At 39.3% G+C, this 25,878-nt stretch overlaps 2 protein-coding genes across 3 annotated transcripts; one reads left to right on the top strand and one right to left on the bottom strand.

The window, feature by feature from the left end:
• Positions 1–1,106: 1,106 nt before the first annotated feature.
• fam120b (family with sequence similarity 120B) lies at positions 1,107–12,520 on the bottom strand. Of its 2 annotated transcripts, XM_017464763.3 has the most exons (11): positions 12,397–12,520; positions 10,346–11,371; positions 10,091–10,259; positions 9,371–9,472; positions 8,559–8,731; positions 8,236–8,328; positions 5,291–5,497; positions 3,629–3,731; positions 2,126–2,233; positions 1,935–2,001; positions 1,107–1,832 (listed from the first exon to the last, which is right to left on the bottom strand). In XM_017464763.3, the coding sequence occupies exons 2-11, from the start codon at positions 11,339–11,341 to the stop codon at positions 1,811–1,813; spliced, it is 2,040 nt and encodes a 679-aa protein (XP_017320252.1). In that variant the 5' UTR covers positions 11,342–11,371; positions 12,397–12,520; the 3' UTR covers positions 1,107–1,810. The 2 variants fall into 2 exon arrangements, with proteins under 2 accessions (XP_017320252.1, XP_053535557.1); XM_053679582.1 differs by lacking the exons at positions 1,107–1,832; positions 1,935–2,001; positions 2,126–2,233; positions 3,629–3,731; positions 5,291–5,497 and adding an exon at positions 6,146–6,374.
• A 4,146-nt stretch (positions 12,521–16,666) lies between these two features.
• Positions 16,667–21,972, top strand: dld (deltaD). Its single transcript, XM_017463168.3, has 11 exons — positions 16,667–17,201; positions 17,308–17,607; positions 18,019–18,079; positions 18,174–18,431; positions 19,092–19,152; positions 19,241–19,371; positions 19,488–19,657; positions 19,801–20,017; positions 20,130–20,934; positions 21,022–21,124; positions 21,228–21,972. The coding sequence occupies exons 1-11, from the start codon at positions 17,154–17,156 to the stop codon at positions 21,231–21,233; spliced, it is 2,160 nt and encodes a 719-aa protein (XP_017318657.1). The 5' UTR covers positions 16,667–17,153; the 3' UTR covers positions 21,234–21,972.
• The last annotated feature ends 3,906 nt before the right edge of the window (positions 21,973–25,878 follow it).

Genomic DNA, 25,878 nt, shown 5'->3' with positions numbered 1-25,878 from the left:
GAACGTGACTATGACTACTAAACGAACTAATCTAACTCTACGATAACCTTCCGCGTTGTGTGCTGGGAGCCGCGCGGTATATATGTGGACATGATCAGCGTCTAAACTGCTAGCAGCTGAGGGCAATACAGACACACGTGAAATCCCAGCCAATGACAGAACAGGGAGGAGACATGACAGAAACATAAACAAAACACATGTGTCCAGATGTCACTACTGTCAACAATGGAAAAGCAGGTGCTTGCGCATTCGCGCTTAGAGCACGCTGCTTCAAGGGGGAATCATGACAGGTACTATGTACAGAAACATTAATTGCCGCTGTGGAGCTTTGCAGCTCCTTCAGGGTTATCTTTGGTCTCTTTGTTGCCTCTCTGATTAATGCCCTCCTTGTCTGGTCCATGAGTTTTGGTGGGTGGCCCTCTCTTGGCAGGTTTGTTGTGGTGCCATACTCTTTCCAATTTTTAATAATGGATTTAATGGTGCTCCGTGGGATGTTTTGGATATTTTTTATAACCCAACGTTGATCTGTACTTCTCAATAACTTTGTTCCTGACCTGTTTGGATGTTTGTAGAGCTCCTTGGTCTTCATGGTGCTGCTTGCTTGGTGGTGCCCCTTGCTCAGTGGTATTGCAGACTCTGGGGCCTTTCAGAAGAGGTGTATACATACTGAGATCATGTGACACAGGTGGACTTTATTGAACTAATTATGTGACTTCTGAAGGTAATTGGTTACACCAGATCTTATTTAGGGGCTTCATAGAAAAGGGGGTGAATACATATACATGTACCACTTTTCCATTTTTAATAAAAAAATTTTTTTTTCATTTCACTTCATCAAGTTGGACTATTTTGTGACTGTCCATTACATGAAATCCAAATAAAAATCCATTTAAATGACAGGTTGTAAAGCAACAAAATAGGAAAAATGCCAAGGGGGTGAATACTTTTGCAAGGCACTGTAACACTCATAATTGAGTTCAGGTGCACCTTGTTTCTATTGACATTTTCTACAAATGAAAGTTCACCTGTGATAAATTCAGCTGAATGGACATGATTTTTGTCCAGGTGACACCTCTGTTTCTACAAACCCCATAGATAACTTTGCATATCAGAGCAAGCCATAAGGTCAATGGAATTGCCCATAGATGTCAAAGACAAGTTTGTGTAAAGGCACAGGTCTGGGAAAAGGGACCAAAAGAAAATGTGCTGGGCAGTGGTACTTCAGGACCTGGATGAAAAAAAAAATGTCTTTACACAAAAGAGGAAATAGTCCATGAACAATGCTTAGAGCAGCTTAGGACATGATAGAGAAGGGTAAAGTAGAAGGATGTTGGTATCCCTTTCTACTTTGGAAGCCTCTGAATGCACCTTGATTCATCTTTTTATTCTGCTTTTTTTTTCTTTTGTTGAATACATGTACACTGTGCAAACAAATGACATATGTGCCAATAACACAAGCAGGTGCTCTAAGCCTTATTATTGCTCAGCTTTGTTTTCCTAAGTATCTATGGAAAATATTGTCACTGGTTTTCATTCTGTGAGCATCCCCTCACTGATAGCAAGACAGTGTGTGGAGGAGTGTGTTATAAAACTGCCACACCCAAATTCATTCATTAAAGCCAGACAGTCAAACCCACAGTAGACAATGCATTGTGAACAGCCAGCTGCATTACAGGATGGTCATGGAGACAAAAGAATCCAAGAATCCATGAAGATCAGTGATGCTTTCTTTTCACCAGAATGAATGATCCAACAAATACCTCCATGATCTCTTTTCTTGAACATTTTTGGGTGAAGGGAAAACTGGTCTTTAGCTTTGCTGCCGAGGCCATCTGTAACAGAGATATGGAGTAATGGAGTGCAAAAATGCTTTATTACGACATGACTTTACAATAAGACCATTCAGACTAAGCAATTTCAGTTAACAGAATTACCTTGGTGCAAGGTAATACCTTCTTCTATTAGAGTGTCTTGTTCTTAACCTTGGTCTATAACCATGTCCTATGGGTTAAAAACAAACAAACAGTGGAATTATTGTATGCTTTCTAACCCTAGATTCTACATAATGACAAACAAGCCAACACCACTAATGAAATTGAGTGTTTCTAAGATGTGTGCAATGTACCTTGCATGTGGAAGGCTGGACCCCTGGATTGCTGTCTGTAGTAGCTGTCTGAGGTGCTAAGGGATTGGGGTTCACATTCTCTGTGAGACTCTCCATCCATGGGCCTCCCTGAGGAAATGACAATATCATTGAAACGTGATTTTAATTATGGGGCTCAGTCCCTAATTTACTAAGGAATAGAGAAATTGCGAATCACTGGAAACATAAACCATATAATTCTCCAAAGCCTGAACTCCACCACCACCTCCCCACAAGCCTGAGGCAATGATTACCAGCTCAAATGCAGACATAAATTAGAGACAGACTTTTTTTTTTTATACGTATACTTGAATATCATATTTCTACTGACAGAATACACAATCTGAAGGGAAAAATAATCCCCTTCTAAGAAAAATAAGAAAAATGAACCAAACCAGAAACACCAGTGAATATACTCTTTTTGTCTTGCAGTCATGTAGGCAATTGTATTATTATGAATGTCAACTTGGTATTTTCACTCAGAAAAGGAATTTTACTACAGTGACATGGTAATGTAATATGCTTCTTAATTAAAAACCAAAATATAATAAATGTAGCCAACTAAATATTGCAATGGGAGACTGTGGATGACAATACATAAAACAAAGAAATGCAGCAAACATGATATAGTGTTAGCAAAAACAAACAAGGCTCACCACTGAGACACAACATGCGTTTCATGCACTGTTCAACATCAATAGAAAAACCAGATGGAGACGATTTCACCACACGGTCTCTTTTAATCTCGCTAAAGAGCCACAGTATGCTGGATGCCAGTGAAAAGAAACAGGGCTCCAGGAGTTTTTAACAGCCCCCAGGTTATAATTTTGTTGTCTTGTTATGTTACTTAATATAGTTCACATCCTATAAAAAAAACCTATTCTTGTTATGACAAAGCAGTGGCCGTATCTAAAGTTGGCTGCAGAGTGTGTCATTGCCACAGAGCAGATGGAGTGTATTATGCAGGGAAAAGGATATTGTTTGTCTGCAAGAGGCACCAGAACTGAATTATTCTCTACAGTACAGTCCATGCTCTCCCCTATCAGTCCATTCGTATATTCATGTATTCTTATCATGCAGTTATGACTGGCTTTCTAAAAATGAACTAATTATAACATGTTCAAACCTGCATAGTAGAAAAACAGCAACATTTATTCTCTCCAATTTTACTTTGCATCTCAGCAGTGAATTATTGGATAATATAATAATATGCAGCCTCCCAATGATCAGTTAATTTTTTTTCCATGAGGCTGTGGTAGCTCAGTGGTTAAGGTTCTGTGCTTGTAAATTCTGTGCTCCAAGACTGCCACTGAGCTACTTTTGGGCCATCAAGCAAGACCTTAATTGCCATAAGTCACTTTAAATAAAAGTATTTACCACACAAATAATTTATCTATAAAGCAAAATGTTTTTGTAGCTCTTTGTGGTTGGAAATTCAGATTTACATGTGGATAAACCTGTACAAAAGTAAAACTGCTCTCTCACCATGCTGAAGTCTGCATGGAAAACTAAGGATAGTAGAACCATGTCTTCTGCAGGCTTTGAGCACCAGATCTCGAAGTGTGAGAAATAGTGATATCCATGCAGGCTGGAAGGAAAACAGCACACTGTATATTACTGGAAATAAATTAACATAATATTTAATTAAAAAAACACAATAATTATTTTGTCAATGTCAGAGTTAATGTTTTATTTTCAACTACTTGCTCCTCAACGTTCAATAATAGAGCCAGCTAATTTCCCAGCAGTTTCCTACTATCACTCTTCACAGATATAATGTGCTTTTTATTACACAAACCACATTTGTACCATGCGAAGATATGCTCAGTATTTAATTAAACTTCCATCAATCCATCCATCTTCTCCCACCTATCCCAGGAAGCATCAGGCACAAGGCGGGGTACACCCTAGACAGGGTGCCAGTCAATCGCAGGGCACAAGCACACTCACACACCCATTCATACACTACGGACACTTTAGACACGCCAATTAGCCATGTCTTTGGAGAAGGAAACCAGAGTACCCGGAGGAAACCCCCGCAACACGGGGAGAACATGCATACTCCGCACACACAGGGCCCCAGTGGGAATCGAACCCCGGACCCTGGAGGTGTGAGGCGAACATGCTAACCACTAAGCCACCGTGCACCCCATTTAATTAAACTTAATGTTATTCTTCATCCTTTGTATTTCCTACGACAGTCATATGGAATGAAATCAGAATATGAACCTAGATTTGTAACGCTTGAGAATGTTTTTCACCTAAAATGCTTGATTTCTAGCCAAATTATTTTTTGTTTGCAAATCCAGTCATGCTTTAGCATATGACCACCACAGAAACCTGTGTGTGCATATACAGTATATGGTATCCACCAGAGGCTTGCCGGAAAAATGGCTGCTAGTCCGGTTCAAAGCTAGAGCAGCATGTCAGACATCTGGACCGCTGGCTGGGACTGGCCTGACCCATCAAAGAACATACTGTGGTCACTGGAGAAACAATGTTACTCATCCACATCCACATCCCAGTTATTGCTGAATACATACAGTGGGGTCTGAGAGCACGAGTGAAGTCTGAGAGCACTAATGAAAATGCTTCAATTTTACATTCTTTAATAATCTAATGTTACAATTTTCATTACAAATTGTATTATTCAAAACAACTTGAGTGAAACGTAGAATCTTTAAAATATTTACATGAATTTCAGAGTTCCTTAGTATTTGGTACATCCCCTTTCTGCTTTAGTGTGCACTCAAGTGGCTTCACAAGTTTGTGCAAAACCTTATGATCTATTTTAGATCAAATCATCAGAGTGCTGTCTGAACCCATACTTCAGTAGAAGAAATTAGGCATGAGGAAAAAAAAAAAAAAAACAGTTAACATGGTCAATATCACACATTTGCTTACATTTATATAGGGGCCTAGAAATAGTGCTGAATCTTGAATATTAAATATTCAAGATATTGAACATATACTTGTTTTTAAATATTTCTAATTTTTTTTGTTCTAATTTTTTAAAAAAAATCACAGATTTTTCATGTGGTCTCAGACTTTTGGACCCCACTGTATGTTAATATATTGCATCTCTCCCTCACAGCTTATAACACATTTCACATCACCAATATTCATAAGAAGTTTTTCTCTACTCACATTGCCCTCTAGAAGCTCCTCCTTAGAAGCTCCTCCTTGTGTTTGTAGGTACTTAGAATGGAACAGCAAGCCATCAAAGATTTTCCAAGGCATGATCTCATTCATTGCAAAAGGAAAACCACAGGCACTATTGGCAGCAATCAGATAGGTTAGGCCCCGTACAAAGAGGGAACCAAGGTGAACAGCCCTTGGGTCCACCTGAGGAACCTGTAAAATCAGTTATGCAAATGATTTGTTTAATTTTGTTAATAAATAAACAGAAATCTATTCATTAAGTAAAACCCTCAAATCAGACCGCCAAAGATGAGCAATTAATTCAACACACCAAAGTCCATTATATATTTGACTACATTGAGGCTAGAGCACTTGGAATGTAACCCAAAGGAAAAGTAGCGAAAATGGGGGGGGCTGCTGCTCACCTGGCTACCTCCCCCCAGCCAAGGAAGATAAGAAAAGGACTGACTGATTAGTGCCTGTGACACCAAAATGAAAGACTTGCCTACCACCTGCTCTGCTCTCAAACACAGCTTATACTAAAGTAAACACAAGGTGGTCAGTACATGAAGTCAGAAGCTTCAGTAATCGTCGACGACCCAAGCCTTTATGTCCTCAATTGTAATATTATACAGACTAGGGCCTAGGTTTTTCTGCAACTGTGTAGTTCAGAGCAATTTTATTCGCATACTGGCTTAATATAATTTACAACTCAAACTACTTCCTTGCTGAGTCATTATTGTACTTATTGAAAGCTGGATATTATTTGGTTTGTTTAGAGTAAAAACACCTTAAAGAAAAACAAAACAAACAGTGGACATGCTTGGAGGCCTGCCAGTGAATATCTAGTTAATGATTACCATTAATGGTAGCTTGCTTCCACAGAGATAGAGTGCAGAGCTTTACTCTTAGTGCAAGAGCAGCAGATGTTCTTCCAGCATTTGACCACAGAAACAATGAAAGCTGCTCTAGCCAGATGTCTGTGAAACTAAGACAAGGCCTGGGGGCACAGATTAACATTAACGGCAACTCTTAACCTTGTGAGCAGATCATTCACCTGTGGGATGATGCATCTGTGCCATTTCATCTCCTGAAACATTCAAGTAAGGAGAAGAATGATGAACAATAGAGTCCAGTATACATGGGGGAAACAAAATGTGTATAGTTTGCATGTGAAGCAACTGGAATACTTCACTACTGGGGTGAAATTTTCATTTCATAAAGTTTCTCCAAAATATAAACTGCCTGTAGTGCCCTTGTTTTGCACCCTTGATTTGTGTGTGTAGTTGTTGGTGCTTTCAGCACACAGAGGCATCCGTGTGTGTATTCACATTCCCTCACTGTCACAATGCAGCACGGGGGAGAGAGAGATTGAGGGGGGTATCAAGAAGCCCCAGGAGACTCTCCTGCCATCTGTCTGGCTCTTAAAGCTTGCCTCGTCTCCCCCCTCCACCTCCTCCCCTGTGATCCCCCTTTCACATTTCAGGCAGATGTGACCGTGTTGCTCCTGATGGGACACAACAATAGCATGTGCAACAGGTGCTCCTGCCTTCCTCTGGCACATGGGAGGCAGGAGAGCTTCACACACTTTCATCTGGCCAGCGGCAAGCTGTCGCCACTGTGACATAAGCACACACACGTACACGCGCACGCGCGCACACACACACACACACACACACACACACACACACACACACACACACACACTTGCCTGAGTCACTCAGCATCTCAACACCTGCTGCTTGGTGCCCTCAAAACACATATACCCTGAACACAATCATTCACCACCCGACATATTACTGGAAATATAAACTCCCCTATCTCACTTACCCTTTACTGAAATGTACACATAGAAACAATGCTGACATGTTCAAAACAAACAACCATCAAAGCACAAAAAAGTGCAGAAACAAAGCACAGTAAACTATCTACTTACTAGTAGATGCTTGTTACAGAATTACAGAACTTCCCTGAAGTTATCCCTCAAAAATTAGAACAGATGTAAAAGAATATGAATGAAAATAACTACTGCATATAAACAATTTGATATATCTGAGTGAGAAGGTATATCAAACAATTAGACTTAATAGAGTATAGTTAATTTAGTTCTCTGGTCTAAATGCATGATTTATTTTTACCATGCAACCAGTGACTGTGTGCACATCTGGAGGTGAAGGGAATTGGTACATGCACGGAAGCAGCAAAACATGTAAATCAAGCAGTGGCTTTCTGGATGTTTCCTGTGAGGATCTTATTAGTCCCACATCTCCACAGTAGAGAACATTCAATATGGCCACCCCAAAACCATGGGCGCCCATGGAAGCAATGTCTTAAATAGTGTGTGTAGTAGGTTTAAATTAGGGAGGGAGCTGAAATAGGCCTGTGGTCAACAGCAGGGACGTCTTGGAGCCTGTCACCAGAGCACTGGTCTCAGGTTCAGACCACAATTAGAGCAGTTTTTGGGAGGAATGTTGCAAAGCGACCAAAAATTATCCCCCCAGTCTCTCTTTTCTCTTTATTCCCGATTAGTGAGAGAATCCAACACATCGTTCAAGACAACTTGCTGTTTTGGGAGAAAAAAACAAAGGTCTCATGAAGTGTTGGTTTGGCAAGAGAGAGAGAAGTATTTACCCTGAGTTGCTGCACTAAGGAAATCAGCCTGCAGTCTCCTTGAGAATACATGATACAAATGTGCTTTAATCATTCACCAACACCCAAAACACTGCACTGTTTCTGTTTATGTGGAGACTGCGATTTAAAAAAACACAAAGTGCACATGGCTGGAGGGCACCTTTGGAAAAGATTACTTATTTAAGCTAATGATGAAGGAAAGACCTAACTGTAGACCAATTTTAACACTTTCAAGGCTCAGACCCACTGAAAACAAACTCCTCTCCCTTCATTAATCTGCATGTAAATTCCAAAGGTGGGAAAATACACATACTGCTTACCCTCGTGCGTTGCAGGTCTGTGTAGGACTTATATCTGATACACACGGCTTGACTTAGATATGCATCTATGTCTTCTAGGGAAAAGTGTTTAGCCTAAAATAAGAACAAATATTCCTCTTTAGTTCACAAGCAGTTTTATAATATAGCATACAAAACAAACAATAGGGGATAAAAGATAAAGAAAGGCCTTTTCAGTTGAAGCAAGCTGGAAAGTGTTATGTAAACCAACAAGCTAGAGTAAATAATCAGTCAATGTGTGATCAGATTGCAAACATTATGTAGTCCATTCAAGCATAACACAGACACATACAAGTTAAACGCACCTGAATAGCTATGTATGTTACAAGACATATCACAGCTACCAAAGGAGTGTCAAACGATTTCAGATCTTCAGTAAAGTCCTGTAGGTCAAAAACAGCCAGGAAAGTGGACACTTGGACACTTGTCACCTCTGAGTCATTTCCAAACCAAAGGGTCGTAAGGTCAGGAGTTCCCTCTGTTAAATGACAGTAAGCGATTAACGGAATGGCTGCAGGGAGGGCAGTGCTAGCAGAAAAAAGCATGCTGTGTATTTTTGGTGCCCTTATTCATATTATTAACAGGTTATGGGCTGCTTCTTAACAATTTAAAGAGCTCTTACCGACCCCAAAAAATAATAATAAAAAAGTATGATGTCTGGTTCTTATAAGCCATGAATCACATTGACTGTGGCTCCATCAGTATTATCATACTGTAATAAACAAAATTGAATAGGTATTTTGGCCACAAATCTAAATGTTTAGTCAATTGTTTAAAGAACTTGATCAAATATGAAGCAGCTTTACTGAGGGCACAGGACATATTTACATACATATACACTGCTTCATGTATCCTCTACTAGAAAACTGTCACTGGAAACACTGTTAACATTTCAGTGTTGATATGTCAATAACCATACACACAAAGCAACATCTGAGTGTCTTAAAAACAAACATAGTAGAAGAGTGTGGTGAGAGCAAAATTTTACTATGAGATTTGCACTTTTAAATTCATTATTTATTTATTTATTACTTTTATGGATTGTTCAATATGTGTCGACAAATGTCAGTCAATCATGCTCATTTCTAGATTTTAAGCTGAAAAAAATATGAAGCACCTGGAAGGTTTAGAGGCTTTGGAGCCACTTTTTTCGGTTCTTTAAGTGGATTTCTGGGAAAAACAAACCATTCCTTCACAAACAAGATTTCACCATAAGAACCTACAGAAGAAATTGAAAAGTGAGAAGAAATATATTAAATAATATGAAATTCTGTGAGCAAACTCAACATTATAAACAGTGGTAACCTGTTTATCATACTTTAAATGCATCTTTTAAATTTTAGGAAGGAAAGCAAAGAAAAATGGAAAATGTCTACAAATATTTAAATGCTTAAATTAATTGGTGATGCAGTGGGTAGCATTCCCCTCACAGTTCCAGGGTCCCAGGTTCAACCCTGAGCTTAGGTTACTGTCTGTGTGGCATTTTGCATGTTCTCCCCATGTCCATTTGGGTTTCCTCCAGGTTCTCTGGATTTCTCCCACTTCCCAAAAACAGAATAGACTGTCTATGCTAAACTGAATGTGTGCGTGGGTGTGTATCATGGTCTGCAATGGACTGGTGTCACAGCCGGTGTGTATACCCATAGTACACACAGTGTTCCTGGGATAGACTCTGGAAATTAGTTTATATTAATTCTTGTGCTTCTATTATTAATTATACAGTATGTTTGTAAAAAAATAAACATCACTACTTGTTGAATATGAAATTGATGAACTGATGATTTGCTCTGAAAGCATGACAAGTTAAATATATTTAACAGTTAAAGAAGAAACTTACGAGGCAGGACAATACTGTAGATATGTTCTCTAAGTGGTTGGTATAAAATAGCCTGTGGTGGCAGTCCAAGTTCCTCATCTTCCAGCGTATTGCTGCATTCCACCACCCCATTTTGGAGGATATTATAGATCAAAAAACTCTCTGCTCGAATGTGCTTCTCTTTTGCTGCCTGCAGGACAGAAAATTAAAATTACTGAAATGTTTTGTTATTTTATTTTTACTTTAAAATAGTGCTAGTGTTCAGTTATACAATACCTGTAAGATATCTTTGTTCAGGTACTTTTCCAGCACACACACCAGCTCTGGGGAAGGTTGGCTTCGATCTAACCAAGGTGAAGTTTGTCCTGGGAGAAGATATGACTGGATTCCCTTTTCAACAACCTCCATATCAACTTTGGATAAAGGTAGTGAGGAGATGCTACATGCTACATCACTGTTTAGACGATGGCTTTTTATGAACTCCGCTGCTGTGTGGACTTTGTCACCCTGGTGTTTTTTCCCATACAAGGTCAAAGCAGTTTTACGGAGACTCTGCAGTTGATTCTCTGGCACAATGTCGTTACCCAGAATGCACGCCAGTAAAGGAAGATCAGATTTTTGAAGCTTCAGGATGTGACACAGCTTTTCTCTGGAGTACTGCACTGTGGTCATATTTTCTACTTGGAATTTAGCAATGGACATATATGGAACTGTGTCATAAATGACAAAGTCTGTATCCTGACCAAGAATACCTATACAGTTGTTACAGAGTGCATATTCAGCAATCTCGTAGTCCCCTTCACGAACAGAACAACATGTTTCTTGACCAAGAGATTTTAGTGCAAACATGGAGAAGATGGACAGTCCTGAGGGGAGGCAGAACATTTCTCTATCTGGTTGCTGATGCCGATTCTTAATGTAGTTAAATATTCTGGCTATGTCTTGATTGACTCTCAGGCGTCTTTTCACCCATTCTGCTCTCTTCTGTTCCTCTATGGTTCCATCAAAGAAGAAGACCAATCTTAAGCCTATCATTGTAAATGCATCCACAAATTTGTGCAGAAAATGCATGTACTCTTGCCACTGACCACCATGAACCCAGGCTTGACACTGATACCAGTACCTCAAACAGGCCATTCCATCCACCACCACAGTAGGCATTATGTCAGGATGGGCTTCAGCATGGACTGCAGCCAACTGTCTCAATTCCACGTGTATGCAAGTCTCTGGGTAACAAGTCTCCATAAAGTACTGTAAGCCTTTCACCCCCATGTCTGCACACTTTATTTTGCAGGTTCAGAACTTGAGAGAATAAGCATAAATTATGGATATTAATTTCAATGTAATAACGCAACACAAGATTCAGATTTACATTAGTGAATATATTTTTAATCTATGTGTGCACATCAATTAGTTATTTCCTGGATTACCTTTACTTAGTGATATGTGCATTTTGGTTCTCAGGTGTTTTATTTGCTTTTGCATAAAGGAAGATTGAACTTGAGGTGAAGTAGAATTTTGTGTGGGTCCCGATTTATTTATTTGTTTGTTTGTTTATTTATTTATTTTTACAGGGGTGGAAATTACAACCCACCATTATTATCACCTCAATAACTGAAAAGCACCTAGGTCTAGGCTATACATTTTTGCCTTTGGTTGAATGTCAACTTTGGATATTGTTTCAGGAATAAAAAGCTCCAATAAATAGCCAGAATATTACTCTACACACTTGAATAATGAGCCTAATATTCTAATAGTTATGTAAAATAAATCCTTACTAATGTGGTCCATTATTTATTTGCTTATTTATTAATTTAAAAAAAATGGCTGCAAAACGTTTGAGAATTCCTGCTTTAAATTAATGCACAGGTTGGCAAGTAGCCTCATTTTGTCGTAATTTTGTCAACGATGCAGAATATAGTTTAAGCAATCCCACAGACTATCCTAAAACTGCATTATAACTGTGTCACGTACAGACTGTTTAACTGTTATTAACGCTATTTGTCATTTGGTCAACAGTTTCTATTACAAATAAGCGCAGGACGCAATAGAACATGGAGGAATAGTGACAGTAAATCAGTACCCAAAATGTACATATCGTCTTTACAGCAAAAAATTATGGTTATATATTTGATTAAATTACATGGAACGTTTTACAAACACAGATTCCAAAGCACAAAACGTCTTAGCAGTGTAACGTATAAACGAGTAAACAGTCCTACTACTGCTGGGCTAATGCTAAAGTTATCAAGGAATCAAAAAAGACAGCATTAATATATCCAACTGATAACTTGAAACACATTGCAATACAAACTCAAAAAGCCTACCATTAAACTTGACGATAGGCAACAAATTGTCGCACTGTCTGCCAGACACTATGCAATGTTTATAATGGATATCTGCACACACTTCCGCTTCCGGAAAACCGCACACAGTCCTGTAGCGCGTTAAAGGCGCAGCACATAGCATACTGCAGGACATGTATTCTCTCTCTCTCTCTCTCTCTCTCTCTCTCTCTCTCACTCTCTCTCTCTCACTCTCTCTCTCTCACACACACACACACATAATTTTAAAAAATGGTAGGCTATGCTTTTAAGAGAATACTAACTCTTGTAACATGTAAAGAATGCAAAGAAAATGTCGCTCAAAATTTAAACGAAATTGAAACGACCAAACTGAACGAATGTCCGTTCTGACCATTTTATCTGTGAATAAATGTTTGAACTTCTGTGATCACTCATTTGTCTTTGACGTGTGGAGTTTATAACATGATGTTATGTAAGGTCTATTGGGAAATAAGTAGAACAACAGTGACATAATTCATTAAACTGTACCAATTTTAAAACCTGCCACTTAGCTACATTTAAAAGTAGCCTAGTTGTAACAGCTTAACCATACTGCACTACTATATCAGACTAATTGACAACATAAGCCTGTTGGGTAGATACACACACACACACACACACACACACACACACACACACACAAATACAGAAGCATCCCAAAAGAAACGCTCTAATCATCATCTTTGCCGGTTGTGTACAATGCTTTCGTAATGAGGGCTTTAATCTTCGGCTTATTATTTCACCATCAATTGCAACCACTACTAGATTTTGCTTAATGAACAAAAAGTTACAAATAAATAAATAAATAAAAATCTCGTGGGCTTGACTTCTTTTGAATGTTTCTTTCTTTTTTTTCTTTCTTTCTTTTTCTTTCTTTCTTTCTTTCTTTCTTTCTTTCTTTCTTTCTTTCTTTCTTTTTTTTTTTTTAACAACTAGTGGCTTCCCAAAGTCTTACAGTAGCCTTTTATGGTAAACTAGTAATAGCTCACAGGCTGAATTCGCCTAACTACATGTCTATCAGTAAAATAGGCTATTGATTTGAATCACTGTCTATAACCATCTATAACGAGCAGTTTGTTCCTCTGTGGGTTATTGTTTGTTTTTCTCTTTCATTTGAAGTTTCTCAAATGAACAAAACCACCCTGGGGAAAAGGGGCAGATGTTCTCTAAGGGGCATCGGCACGCGACTCTCCTCAGCCGAAGAATTCAACCAGAACGCGCGCACGCCCGCCCGCACACACACACACACACACACACACGCAATAGGCAGGGCACTGGGACTACCTGCAAGTTTGCAGCAGCTGGCAAAATTAATCGGATTTAAGATGCAGAGACCTGCCTGGAATCAGTACTAATCTGTTAATCTCGTCCTTGGACTGTTAGTATACAAAGAGAAAACACGCAGAGACCACAGATGGTCGTTTGCCATTAGCTAGACCTGGATGCTGGATGTTTTCATCTTCAGTGTTGCTTCTTATCAATCATATGCGCAGGCTCGGGCCACGCGACTGCTCCTTTGTCATTGTAATCGGCGCGCGACTTCTGCTGCGTCACGTTGCTGCAGCTTGTGTCTACTCTCAAATAAAACAGCAATAGACCACAGAGCTCATTTATCCTCTTTTTTGTCTAGATAAAATGAGCTGTGTGCTATGCGTCAATGTATAAAATATATTCAACTGATAATATCTATGCAAGTCGGTGATCAGGGAAGTGTGTAGCTGTTGTTCTGTGCATTTTTATTTTCGTTTTGGACAAGACGTGTATTATGTTTTTTTGCGTTTTCCATCTTGTTTATTAACAGGAATGATCTATAGGCAACAGGTCTACCCTTGAAGTCATATCCCTATTTGTTATAGCACACTGGAGTTCCCATGGGCCACTTTTACTTGCTTCCACCTTCCCTAACTGAGTGGCCTGCCATTCACTTGCGGCTTCTTTGCCATGTTTCCAGTCCAGTTTAGAGGAGGACTCTGTGTTGTGCGCAGGAACAGTGGAGACATGCAGTTGAAATGTGGGGAAGAAGAAGAAGAAGAAGAAGAAGAAGAAGAAGAAGAAGAAAACACGCCATTTGGTTGGGAGCAGATGGTTGGCTTGGGAGGGGGTGCTGAGCGCGTCTAAAGGCGTGTCGTGGCCTTCAGAGAGAATCCCCAAAGGGCTCCCCTTGTATTCAAAATCAATGAAAATTAAAGCGCAAAGAAAAGATGAATAGTCGAACCTCGAGTCCTGGGCTTTGTTCAGCACAGCTACTGGTGGGCAGGAGTTAAAGTACAACAGCCCCCTATAGAAACACTTAAGTTAAACAGTCTCTCCATAGTCCAGCTCCAGAAAGGAGGGAGAAGGGGAGAAATAAGAGGGGCTTTCTGCTTGATTTAACCAAGACAGAATCGCGTGGCATAAATTATTCTTGAAAAGAATAAACGAAGTGGGCATAAATCCAAGAGGTTTCACTTTGCCTTTCAGTTACGCTTTGCTGTGGTAATCGCGAAATGTGTGCTATGTCCGGATAAAGAATTGTCCAGTGTGATGTGATGAGAGATGGTTGGGGATGTTTTCACTGGTCAGCTGGAAGCTGTATTGATGGATTTTTTTCCTGAATAAAAAAAAGCATTGTCATTTTTTAAGACACGATCGAGGACGTTTGGTTTGACACATGTGAGCTATCATTTTAGAAGAGTTGTGAATGTGAATTGCAAGCATCAATTTGATGAGAACTATATTTTTAATCAGTCCAAATCCAAAATTAATCTATCTTATTTAGGCTATGTTGTTTGTAACAATCAGGCTATAGGCTATACTGTCACCCGCACTAGAACGAATTTGCATTCCATAATAGACTGCAAATACTCTTTTTCATCCACCTTCGTAGTAATTAACCTTCTACAAAGAAGATTTACCTTCTACTTATGTGTCTACACCTAACTGTCTGCTTTGTAAACACAGCTACCCAGCTGCTACATCACTGACCAGTCGATTAAAAATATATTCAAATGCAGTTGCATTCCTGAAGGATAAAAACGGCTAGTCGTTTCAATTAACGCCCTAATGAAGGCCACCCTCATACATGAAGACACACACACACACACACACACACACACACACACACATGCGCACACCTGCAGACAAGCACGGCTGTGTAATTAAATTTCATAATCACGGCGAAATTAACGTGTTTTATTTTGTTGTTCTTGTTATTGTTGAGCGAACACACACATAAAAGGAGGCAGTTATTTAGGCGATGTTCCTGCTCAAAGTGGTGCTCTCTCTCTCTCTCTCTCTCTCTCTCTCTCTCCCCCCAACCCCCCCCCCCCCCCCTCCCCCCCTTCCCACTACATTGTGAAGGGAGCAGGTGCTGGCCGCATTACCATACAGCTGAGAGCACAAAGAACAAACTTATTCTTCCCTCACACAATAACAAAGTGCTTTAATGACAGCCACGCGAGCGACACACACCCGCTAGGCTTTACTGCCCACAAGAAGTTAAAATATAAACTTTAGGGTAACCTCGTCCTCACTCAAATGTGTACATCTAAGCCAAATCGAATTGTAAAAAAAAAAGTTTCCTATCTATCCTACATAAAAAAAAATCTGTTTACTTAGACCGAATTGCCTTTAGCTTATATTCTTTACTATTTTTAAAGTGTGTTTTTTCTTACTTCTAAAAAAAAAAAAACACACAACAGCAACAACAACAACAAAAAAACAAACAAACAAACAAAAAACACTTTTAAAATGACTTGAACATTGCAACTTGTTGCAAAGCTCTACATTAGGTTTTGCAGCAGGTGTAAAAAGATACAAGTTCTGAGCATGACCCTTCCAACTAGGCTATTGTTCACCTTAAAATGATCAATGATCTAATGACCAAGACAAATCGTGGGTTCAACATCTACTGACCAAATCCAATTCTACTTAATGTTATGTAGGAAAAGTAATGACTTACATTATCCATGATCATTGGTGAGATTTCACATTGAGAGAATATAGAGGATACCATTTAATACCTGTTTTATTTTAAATCTTTGAACTTTGGACGGTTTTAACTGAGGCTGAGAAATGTCCACACGGATATGTGATGTAATTTGAAGGTTTGTGCTCGCATGTGTTGGATTCTTGGGGTTGAATTTTTTTCCTATATGTAAATGAGACTTTTCCCCCACTCCTTTCTGCAGTGGGGAAAGGTTGCACATTTTACAGCTCAGTGACCATTTGGCGATCTTTGGGGGTGTGTGTGTGTGTGGGGAAACGGGTGGATGGGGTGGAAAAGTGTCCCTTTGTGACAACTCCAGCCAGATTGGGGAGTAGCTCTCATTTGCATCTCATTACCCTAGAAGGCGCACTCTGTATATAACGGGCAGCAGGCGGACTGGGACATCAGACACTCACACACTCACTCTCTCTCCAATGGAATCAAGAGCTTCGGAGTAAAGGCGTTCGGACCCCTACAAATCAGCGCAAAGTAAACAGCACAGTCGCGATCTGCTGTCTCTGCTGCATCTTTATGCGGAAAGTGCAAGTGAACCGGACGCACTGACAACTTGGAGTTATCGCTCTTTTTGGGATTTACTTGTATGTTTTTACAAGACATGACCTGCAAAAGAAGATAAAGCGAATTTAAAAAAGTGCATCAACGCTTTGGCTGAAGAATTCACCTCTTCACTTTGTGTTAGTTGTAGTTTACATGACTTCTTGAACGAGCCGACCCGTGGACGTGTAACATCTCCTTGAAGATCTTTACCACCATGGGGCGACTTATGATAGCTGCCATCCTTTGTGCCATGCTAAGCCAGGTAATGCAAAGTGTGTCTCTGTGTTTGGTCACGCGCAAGCTAAAAGAGCCCAAAACATAACCTCATATCATTTAATTATTAACTGTATTTTTTTTTTCTTTTTCAGATTTTATGCTCTGGGGTTTTTGAGTTGAAGTTGCAAGAGTTTCTCAATAAGAAAGGAATAACGGCCAACACTAACTGCTGTAAAGGAGGATCCTCATCAGCGATTCAGCAGTGCGAATGCAAAACCTTTTTCAGGATTTGCCTTAAGCATTACCAGGCCAATGTATCCCCGGAGCCTCCGTGCACATATGGCGGAATTACTACTCCTGTTCTCGGATCAAACTCATTTCAAGTTCCTGAATCTGTTTCAGACAGCACCTTCACCAACCCAGTTCGCTTCCCTTTTGGATTTACATGGCCGGTAAGTAGGTTCAGATCATTTATTTCGCATTTCTCTGCTTTATATAGCATAAATATGACTAAGCATCATTAGACTGTTAATGCAAGGTCAATTCAGTACCGGCTGGTTCATTTACAAGCACTCTGACAAGTGCTGAAGGCATGGAAATTTTTTATAATCCCTAGGGAAGATATGTTATCAGCATCTCAGCGTGAAATTCCGAAAGCTTTCATTTTTTACTGCAGTTAGGGAAGTGTGAACCTGGGAAAACAGCGTGAACCACAGAGTTCTCACACCTCCATTTATCCTCCACTTCCGTTATAGACCTCAGGATTCCGACTGTAAGAATGTGTCCATAGCCAAAACCAAACATAAACAACGCTTTTTAAAATGTATTTAATTTGACTTACGTTTTCCTTTCTCACTTTACAGGGAACATTTTCACTCATTATTGAGGCACTGCACACAGACTCTACTGAGGATTTATCAACCGGTAAGACCAACTGGAAAAGAAAAAAAAAGTTTCAAAACAATAACAATCTTCTCATAATTAGATGGAAGAATTATTGCCTTATTTTCTGTTAAAGAAAACCCGGAACGTTTGATCAGTCGTATGACCACCCAGAGACACCTGACGGTCGGAGAAGAATGGTCTCACGATCTACAAGTGGCTGGGAAAACAGAGTTGAAGTACTCGTACAGATTTGTGTGTGATGAACATTACTATGGAGAAGGCTGCTCCGTGTTTTGCCGTCCGCGAGACGACGCTTTTGGCCACTTCACGTGCGGAGAGCGCGGAGAGATCATCTGTAATTCCGGATGGAAAGGACAATACTGCACAGAGCGTAAGTAGGCTAGCTTGGGAATTATAACTTAGAACACATATTTATCAGATAAGAATTCCTCTGAAGGTGATACATGCTGTAATGATAATATCTTGCATATAATTATTTACCTCTGTGCGGAAGTGCTTCTTGCATCACGCATTCAAGTAATTCAAAACAGAGCCGTTAGCTAAATAATGGCACGCGTGCCTGATACTAAAGTCTTCACCTGATTGGCTGTTTGGCTGAGCGCTCATCGCTGATTGGCTCAGCGGGGTTATGTATTGTTAGAAGCGGGCAGCTGCTGAGTGAGAGAAGACAATACAGCAGCTGTCCTGCACTAGCAGCGTGTCCACCAGCTGTCCACCCTTATCTCTGCGACATTATGGGGAGGGGGCTGTTGAACAAAGTGGAAAAAAGGAACTTCTGACCCACCGGTAGAAGAAAAAGAGGCTTTTGTTTGTAAATCTTTTGTACAATTGCGAGTGTGTTAAGCAGGGTCTTTTTCCCAGGGTGATGACAGAAGCATGATTTTCTAGACACCTACACATGGGGCAACTGCCCAGAGCAGAATGAATTACTGAATTTGTTTGGGAAATGGTTGGCAAATGTGCCTGAATGATAACTTCAAGGATGTTACTAGTTACCACAATTAATGTATCTATTCTCTTTACTTTTTAGCAATCTGCCTCCCTGGGTGTGATGAGGAGCATGGATTTTGTGACAAACCTGGTGAATGCAAGTAAGTATAAGACTTTTATGAAGAAAAAAAAGAATTTGTTTTATTATACAAGAGGATGAATTCTAATCTGTTTTGTGTGTTGCTTTAGATGCAGGGTGGGCTTCAGTGGAAAATACTGTGACGATTGTATCCGCTACCCTGGTTGCTTACATGGTACCTGCCAGCAGCCATGGCAGTGCAACTGTCAAGAGGGCTGGGGAGGCCTCTTCTGCAACCAAGGTTAATCTTGTTTAAAAATGTTTTCAACACTGCATTTATGCATCAGCAACATGAAGTACCTGGTACCTTTGGCAGAATACAGAACTGGAGAAGTAATACTTTACATTGTGTTTCAGATCTTAATTACTGTACACACCACAAACCATGCCAGAATGGGGCCACTTGCACAAACACTGGTCAAGGCAGCTACACATGTGCCTGCAAGCCTGGTTTCACTGGGGCAAGCTGTGAGATTGAGGTTAACGAGTGCTCTGACAGCCCCTGCAGAAATGGAGGAAGCTGCACTGTAAGTATTATTGAGTTGATATATTTGGGGGTTTTGACCAAAAAATAAAATGTAACACTAAGCCATAAGCTCTTCAAACCTGGAACTCTTTGAACACCTTTTCTCTGAACACCTTTTCCTTGTAATTCTTTTTGTTTTCACAGGATCTTGAGAACACATATAGCTGCACCTGTCCTTCTGGCTTCTATGGAAGAAACTGTGAGCTGAGTGCCATGACTTGTGCTGATGGCCCCTGCTTCAATGGTGGACGGTGTGCTGACAATCCTGACGGAGGATACTTCTGTCAGTGTCCCATGGGCTACGCTGGTTTTAATTGTGAAAAGAAGATTGATCATTGTAGTTCAAATCCATGCTCAAATGGTAAACTAATACTAAATTTGATTTGAAATGATGCAAAAATTTATTTCAGTTTTGGATGTTCAGTGGAGTTAATCAGTTTTATGTAATATCTGTTATTTCAAATCTTTCTCAGGTGCCCAGTGTCTAGACCTTGTGGACTCCTATCTCTGCCAATGTCTAGAGGGGTTTACAGGCACACACTGTGATGACAATATTGATGAGTGTGCTGGCCACCCCTGTCACAATGGAGGAACATGCCAAGATGGAGTCAATGAGTACACCTGTACCTGCCCACCTGGATACACTGGCAAGAACTGCAGCCTGCCTATGAATAAGTGTGCGCATAACCCTTGTCACAATGGAGCTACTTGTCATGAACGGGATAATCGCTATGTGTGTGCCTGCATTCCTGGGTATGGAGGACGTAACTGCCAATTTTTGCTCCCTGAAAATCCTCAAGGACAGCCTGTTGTAGAGGGACCTGATAAAAGGTACTCTGACGATGACGAGGACAACGTATTTCCATGGACAGCAGTCTGTGCTGGGATTATTTTGGTGCTTTTGCTCCTGCTTGGGTGTGCTGTTCTAGCCGTGTACATCCGCATAAAACTGCAGCAGAGAAGCCAGCAAGCTGATAGTCACATTGAAAGTGAGACTATGAACAACTTGACCAACAACTGCGGTCGAGAGAAGGATCTGACCGTCAGCATTATAGGCACTACGCAGGTGAAGAATACCAACAAGAAGGTGGACTTTCAGAGTGATGCCACGGGTGTAGAAAAGAAAGGTTACAAGTCTCGCTATTCATTAGTGGATTACAATCTTGTTCATGAGCTTAAGCGGGAGGACTTTGGAAAAGAGGACTTGGAGAAAAACGATGTAAAATGCGAGGCTCTTGACTCTGACTCAGAAGAAAAACACAGAAAACATTTTAAAAGGTGAATAATCCTGAAGCATTGTCAGAGAAACCTGTTGTGCTTGACTGAATCTTTCTGTATCTAATTTTTTTTGTCTTTGAATTTTAGTGAGACATCAGAGAAAAGTCCAGAAGCTGCATGCAAAGACACAAAGTATCAGTCTGTCTTTGTAATATCAGATGAAAAGGATGAATGTATTATTGCAACTGAGGTGAGTTTATCTCTAAATAACCCACAAGACACCTACAAATATGTAAGTTTTCAATGATTCTTGTAACTAAAAGAAAACTGAATTGATCTTTTTTGTTTTGCAGGTATAATGCCACAACAGAGCTGTAGCTCGTCTTGCTCTACAGGAGGTTTTACTCCAGTATATGCTGCTCAAACCAGAGGGAAAGTTTCCTTCTTGTGACTGCTGCTGTGGGTCTTATGTTCATGGTGAAGTTCAGAATGAGCTGGTTCTCAACTGAAGTAAGCACAGTGACTGCAGAAAAAGGATGTTGAGCCATACTGGCTCGCACTCTCAAAGTTTATTTCCCAGGAATGTGCCAGATGGACTTGTTGCACTTCCTGTAGGGAGGTTTTATTTTGTTTGTTTTTGTTTTTTAACCTCATTGCACTATGGAGGATTGCTTTGAAAAAATTTATTTAACATTCAAACATAATTACTGCATATAAGTATGCACTGACTGCATTGTCTATCTCTGACCCGTTACACAGGTCAGGAGAGGAAAAACACCGCCATCAAAACTGTTTAGTTACTGATATGGTTTTTACTTTGTAATATTTTTTTAATTTAAATTCTATTTGTGATTCATTTGTTTTGGGGTTTTTGTGACGTTAACCCAGATATAATTTAATCTTTTTCCCATTTTGCAAATTTGTATATTGTATATAAGGCACTTCGGGTCATAGTGACTGTTTTTCAACAGTAATGTATTTAATTGTGTTGTTAAAACTTATGGGAATTGTTTTATAAGTGTTGTTCATGAAGAAAATCACCTTAATATTTTTCCAAATAAATCCTGTATGAAATATTTCCAAATGACTGAATCTGGTGTGAAGAATTATTGAGATAGTTCAAGTTAGGTAATAAAATATTGTTTTGTTTTTAAATTCTTAAAACTAGTCTCAGTCCTAATTCATTACTGGCTGCTCATTTTGCTCAAAATGGCTATGGTTAATATAATATCATTTTCCAACAAAACTTTGTTGCTTTTTGTAAATTACATTTTATGGTTATAACTGAAAATTGGCTCCAATGCCCCTGTGCACAAAGTGAACTCCATAAAGACATGGTTTGCCAAGATTGGAGTGAAAGAACTTGAGTGTCCGGCACAGAGCCCTGACCGCAACCCAAAGTACACCTTTGGGATGACTTTGAATGCTGACCGCACCACAGGCCTCCTCGCCCAACATCAGTGCCCAATCTCACTAATGCTGTAGTGGCTGTATGAGCAAATCCCCACAGACATGCTCCAAAGTCTAGTGGAAAGGTTATCACAGCAAAGAGAAAATAATCTGGAATGAGATGTTCAAAAAGTACATATGGGTGTGATGGTCAGGAGTCCAAATACATTTGGCCATATAGTGTATGTTGTCACAGTAAACCTCATAATAAATAACATAAAAGCACATTATTTTTGGCAAACCACTCTAATATTGAAGCCCGTGATGTTGATCCACACAAACTAGCAAACAATAAGTGGACTGATCTAGATCTAGAAGTAGATTGTACTTTTGAATACGCTTGAATTCTTATAAAACATTGCAAGTTAATTGAGGCTCATGTTGAATTTACAAGTAGATGATTACAGGATTTTACAACATATTAGTTACAGGATTTATACACCACCAAAATGACTCTGATGTAACAGTCAGATAAAACAGTTTAGTTATAGCTAGATCAGCCTTCCTCAGGCCTTCAGCTCAAATGTTATCACACATATAGCAAATTAATATGCAACTCAATTTTAAGAAGTAACATAACAGTTGATGGTACAGTCATATCATATCTATGCTCTGCCCTGCCTGAATCATCTGCACCATCACTGTGGTTAATTTCACAAAATGTTTAAAGAACATACCAACAATTATCTTAGCTTATCTGATAAAGTTTTAATCACTTTCTCAGGGTTTTTTTTGTAAGTATGATCAAGTATGCAATTAGCAATTATGTTAACCCAGAGAAGGACAAGTGAAATATAGTCTAGCAAGCTTTTTAAAATAAATGATTCACTTACGATAACTTAACTGAGGGGTGTAATGTGCTCCAACTCAGTAAAAGGAAAATTTTGAAGGAACCTAATGTTATTTTATATCAGATGCTATAGAAAGTAATATACATTTTGTCTTATTGTTGAATTGCCCAAGGCATTTGATTCCTCTATGTCATCTCAGCGACCTGCTACTGCACACACATGCACGCACACACACACACACACACACACACACACACACACACACACACACACACACACACACACACACAAATATATTTCACTGTGAATGGTGGCTTATCCAGAGAGGCAACCATACATTTTAAATTCTGTTGAAATACTAAAAATGTTTCTATTTCATAGATCCATCAATCGATCCTCTACCACTTACTCCTTTTCATGGTCACAGGGAACCTGGAGCCTACCCCAGGGAGCATCAGGCACAAGGCAGGGTACACCCTGGACAGGGTGCCAGTCCATTGCAGTTCACAATCACATACACACTCATTCATACACTACGGACACTTTAGACACGCCAATCAGCCTACCATGCATGTCTTTGGACTGGGGGGAGGAAACCCCCACAGCACGGGGAGAACATGCAAACTCGAGCTCCAGCGGGATTCAAACCCTGAAGGTATGAGGTGAACATGCTAACCACTAAGCCACCGTGCACCCCCACTTGCTAGATATAAACCAATATTCCATTGATTTTGGTCACCTTTAAAGATGTGCAATTGAGGGACAGCATGTTCAGTGCCCAATATAGCTCTGCAGAGATACTTGCACCTAGTGATCAAAAATGGGAATAGTGATCTAAAACAGGCACTAAGAGTGGCCTACTGAAATCACTCTGCCCCATGCTATACGCATGTTTTGTGTAAAAGTGGCAGGAGATAACACAGTTAATGATATTATAAAGATATTATCGCTTCTCTGTTCATGTTTGCACACTGTGACAGGAACCACACCTGCTGAATTGAACACAGGTGAATTTCTTTTTTAAAAATCCATTTTTAAAATTAGCTGAAATTAACAACAACAAAAACAAAAACACTAACAGCTTTTTAATCCATTGTTTTCAATTCTTTCCATGACTATAATTGATGTGATTAGCGAGTCTACACTGTCTGCACTGCAAGCTATGTAACTAGCTAGGTTTTTAATATGTCTTTCGAGTGCAATTATTTACAACCAGAAACCATAATAATTACATCAGTTGCTTTTAAAATTCTAAAATCTGATTTCAGTAAAGCCATGATTGGGGAAATAAATTGCACATCTGAAAGTTTGACAAGATAAACTTCTTTACAAATGAGGCAACTCAAACAGTGAGGCGGCATTGTTATATCAGAGATGTTCATTTGTGTGTGGTTATTCATCTGTGCTGGGGCACTGGCTTTTAATCTCTTATTAAAAATTAGTATACATAGTTTGTCCAATTTAATTCAAGTCTTGCTGACTCTCTTCCTGTTAAGGTCTGCCTATTAAGGATTGCCCTAAAAAACACAAGATAGCCTATAGCACAAGTGTGATAACATCTCAACTTAATTTGAGGCTATGTTGATATTAAAGTCTTACTGGCCCACACAAATCTATGGTCATGAGCTGTGCCTGTCCACTGTCTACAATGACCCTGAATTAGATGAGGTTTGCTAAACATCTTGGTTTAATGTCTCATAATGAGCTTTTCAAACTGACAGACAAGTATTTACTTTCTGTTTTCCTATTTACATAGCCATATGCAGCCACAGAGACAGAATTTTCATTGGAGTTAAAGTAGCTACACAGTGTTTAAATGTACAAATCTCTAGCAAATAATTGTCTTCATGGTGCCGACCAGGCTTGTGGTATAATGATCGCTACACAGTATTACACTGTCATAAATTTACTCTGATTATATTATATTGCTAGACCTGGCAACCTTTATGCATTTTGTGTAGGAGTGCTAAAGTATAAACTATTTTTCCTGTATTTTCAGGTTGTTTCTTTTCAGTTCTGAATAACTAAATAATGTATTGTAAAAAAAACTATTTAATCGCCAGCGAACAAAAATCAATATTGTGAGTGTTGACTAATGTTGAATATAATGTGTATAGAGTTAGTCATCCAGTGGATAGACACTATTTCTACAGATTGCAGGGCTTATGACAACAGTAACTCGAGATACAATAATGTTGAATTGTGTTGTCTCTGAGTATAGTTATGTGATGCATCATTAGGGTTTCATTAGATAGCGGTGTTCCAGTTGGCTTCATCGTTCCACTGTAATTTTGATCTCTAAATTGTTAAACTTTACAAATATTCTTGAAAGCTTGTCCTTCATCAACTAATGTCCATCTTGAACTAAATAATCTTTGTGATAATTCTCAGTCCTATGTTTACAGCTTTCCAAAGCAAGGCCAAGGATATGGCCTTCAAATGGTGTTCTAAAGACTTATTTCTGACTGAGAATTCAGGTCATTTTAGTCTTCTAGACCTCAGTGCTGCTTCTGATACTATAATTGTACAGTGGTTGATTCAGGCATTATGATTGTATTCAGAGGACAGCCCTGAATGGTACCTTTTCAATCAATATTATTCTTTTTTCCTTTGTTGCTCACTTTATTTGTTATGTCCTTTATTTATTGGGGGGAAAGTCATTGACGCTGATCTTCATTTCTAATTTAACATAACATTTATTATTATTATTATTATTATTATTATTATTATTATTATTATTATTATTATTATTATTTGAGTTACA

The sequence above is a fragment of the Ictalurus punctatus genome, chromosome 3, assembly GCF_001660625.3.
Source record: "Ictalurus punctatus breed USDA103 chromosome 3, Coco_2.0, whole genome shotgun sequence".
Taxonomy (NCBI): domain Eukaryota; kingdom Metazoa; phylum Chordata; class Actinopteri; order Siluriformes; family Ictaluridae; genus Ictalurus; species Ictalurus punctatus.
The sequence above is the reverse complement of the archived record's forward strand: the minus strand, read 5'-3'. Positions and strand labels throughout refer to the sequence as shown.

Excerpts from the sequence above, each read along its gene's own strand:
- fam120b (XM_017464763.3), bottom strand. The coding sequence starts at position 11,341 with ATGGGGGTGAAAGGCTTACAGTACTTTATGGAGACTTGTTACCCAGAG. Across the intron at positions 10,260-10,345 it reads TGAACAAAGATATCTTACAG|GCAGCAAAAGAGAAGCACAT; the intron begins GTATTGTATAAC and ends TCTGTCCTGCAG. Across the intron at positions 2,234-3,628 it reads TCCATGCAGACTTCAGCATG|GGAGGCCCATGGATGGAGAG; the intron begins GTGAGAGAGCAG and ends TCATTTCCTCAG.
- dld (XM_017463168.3), top strand. The coding sequence starts at position 17,154 with ATGGGGCGACTTATGATAGCTGCCATCCTTTGTGCCATGCTAAGCCAG. Across the intron at positions 17,202-17,307 it reads TTTGTGCCATGCTAAGCCAG|ATTTTATGCTCTGGGGTTTT; the intron begins GTAATGCAAAGT and ends TTTCTTTTTCAG. Across the intron at positions 18,432-19,091 it reads AGGACAATACTGCACAGAGC|CAATCTGCCTCCCTGGGTGT; the intron begins GTAAGTAGGCTA and ends TTTACTTTTTAG.